The 1862-nt window shown below is 51.9% G+C and overlaps 1 protein-coding gene across 1 annotated transcript; it reads left to right on the forward strand.

The window, feature by feature from the left end:
* Window positions 1-87: 87 nt before the first annotated feature.
* DICSQDRAFT_174767 (uncharacterized protein) lies at window positions 88-618 on the forward strand (the record flags this gene model as incomplete). Its single annotated transcript, XM_007370621.1, has 1 exon — window positions 88-618. The coding sequence occupies one exon, from the start codon at window positions 88-90 to the stop codon at window positions 616-618; it is 531 nt and encodes a 176-aa protein (XP_007370683.1).
* Window positions 619-1862: the final 1244 nt, after the last annotated feature.

Raw genomic sequence — 1862 nt, forward strand, 5'->3', positions numbered from 1 at the left:
AAGTCCGGTTACGCCGATGTAGAGCTCATCCGTCGTATCGACAACCAAGTCGGGAAGAACTCGCAGATCTTAACGGTCATGACAGCAATGCGGCAAGTAAACCTGATGCTGATTCCGACAAAGTGGGAACACTACCTGGACTGGGTACTCAAACTGGAAATGGAAACTCGCGGAAATCAGGCCAAGTCGTCTTCGCAGCAGCACACGACTAGTCGCCCTCCACGGGACCCTAACGCCATGGATGTCGACGCTATGCGCAAACCGGAGAAACTATCCAAGGAGCAGCTCGAATGGCTCGACAAGAAGCTCTGTTTCCGTTGCGGTAGGCACAAGTTTACAACCGGCCAGAAGTGTCGCAACCCTCAGTACACGGGCTACTACGAGCTCCCTGACATGAAGAAGCAACCAGCCGCTCCGATCAAGGTACGCACGATGGACACGGCCGATGAAGACAAATGGGAGTACATCCGCAGGGCCCTCGAGGAGTTTGAGACCGCCAAGGGAAAAGGCAAAGGCAAGGCACCGGAAACTGAGACCGCCGCACGCATCGTCGAGGTCAAGGAATCTGAGGAGGATTTTCTGAGGAGGATTTTCTGGAACGGGTACTTTGAAGACTGACCAAAGTATCCGACTCTGTAATCATAGCGTAGACCTAGAGGAATCTGTTGTTCCACGTTCGAATGTTATTTATCTTGCATCAGCACGTCGCCCGCGAAATTTGTTCGATCTCAAAGTTTCCCTCACTCAAGGTACGCATGAAGTTCAGTCAGAAGCCCTCCTCGATTCAGGAGCCTACTCTTGTTTTATCCACCACCGGTTTGTTCAAGAACATGGACTCACCCTACGACGCCTCTCTCGTGAAGTGCGAGTTTTCAATGCAGACGCCACCGAGAATAAGAAGGGATTAATCACACACTACGTCCGTTGTTTACTCCGTATCGGAGATCACCTCGCTTGGCAGTCGTTCCTTGTCACAGACATTGGGCGGCAAGACATCATCATCGGCATGGCGTTCCTACGTGAACATAACCCTGAACTCGATTGGAATGCAGGGAACATTGAATTCACACGCTGTCCCTCAACATGCACCCGGCACACAGTGCAGGACGAAGAATTACGGAGTTTACAACTTCCCCGAGTGGAAGATGTTGCACAAGATCAGTACGGTGACCTCGGCCCCGAACCCTGGGAGAGCACCGATCAGTTTATTCATTGGGTGAACTTCTCTGATGACCCAAGTGCTCGTCAGATGCGAGCCAGGTTAGAAGAGAAAAAGGATACCAATCCTGCAGCAAAAGGCGAACAGGACCGCGAATACTGGTCAAACCATGTACCAGAACAATACCGGCAGTATGGCGACGTCTTTTCCAAGAAAGCCTCGGAAAGAATGCCAACACGGAAGCCCTACGATCATGCAATCGAACTAGTCCCTGGAGCCTCACTCCCCAAGCCGGCCAAGTTGTACCCGCTCAACCTCGACGAACGGAACTCGCTGGAAGCTTGGATCACGGAGCAAGAAGACAAAGGCTACATCCGCACGTCCAAGAGCCCTACTGCCGCCCCAGTCTTCTTTGTCCGTAAAAAAGATGGGAGTTTACGTTTGGTCCAGGACTATCGCGCACTGAACGCGGTCACGAAGAAGGACAAGTTTCCGATCCCCCGGATCTCAGACCTTGTGGATAGGCTTTCGCACGCATCGATCTTCACCTCACTCGACCTAAGGTGGGGCTACAACAATGTTCGCATTCGCGAAGGAGACGAAGAGAAAGCCGCGTTTATCACTCACAAGGGACTGTATGAACCAACAGTTATGACCTTTGGCCTATGCAATGCACCCAGCTCGTTCCAAGCAATGATGAATG

This window comes from Dichomitus squalens (genome assembly GCF_000275845.1).
Source record: "Dichomitus squalens LYAD-421 SS1 unplaced genomic scaffold DICSQscaffold_72, whole genome shotgun sequence".
Taxonomy (NCBI): Eukaryota; Fungi; Basidiomycota; class Agaricomycetes; order Polyporales; family Polyporaceae; genus Dichomitus; species Dichomitus squalens.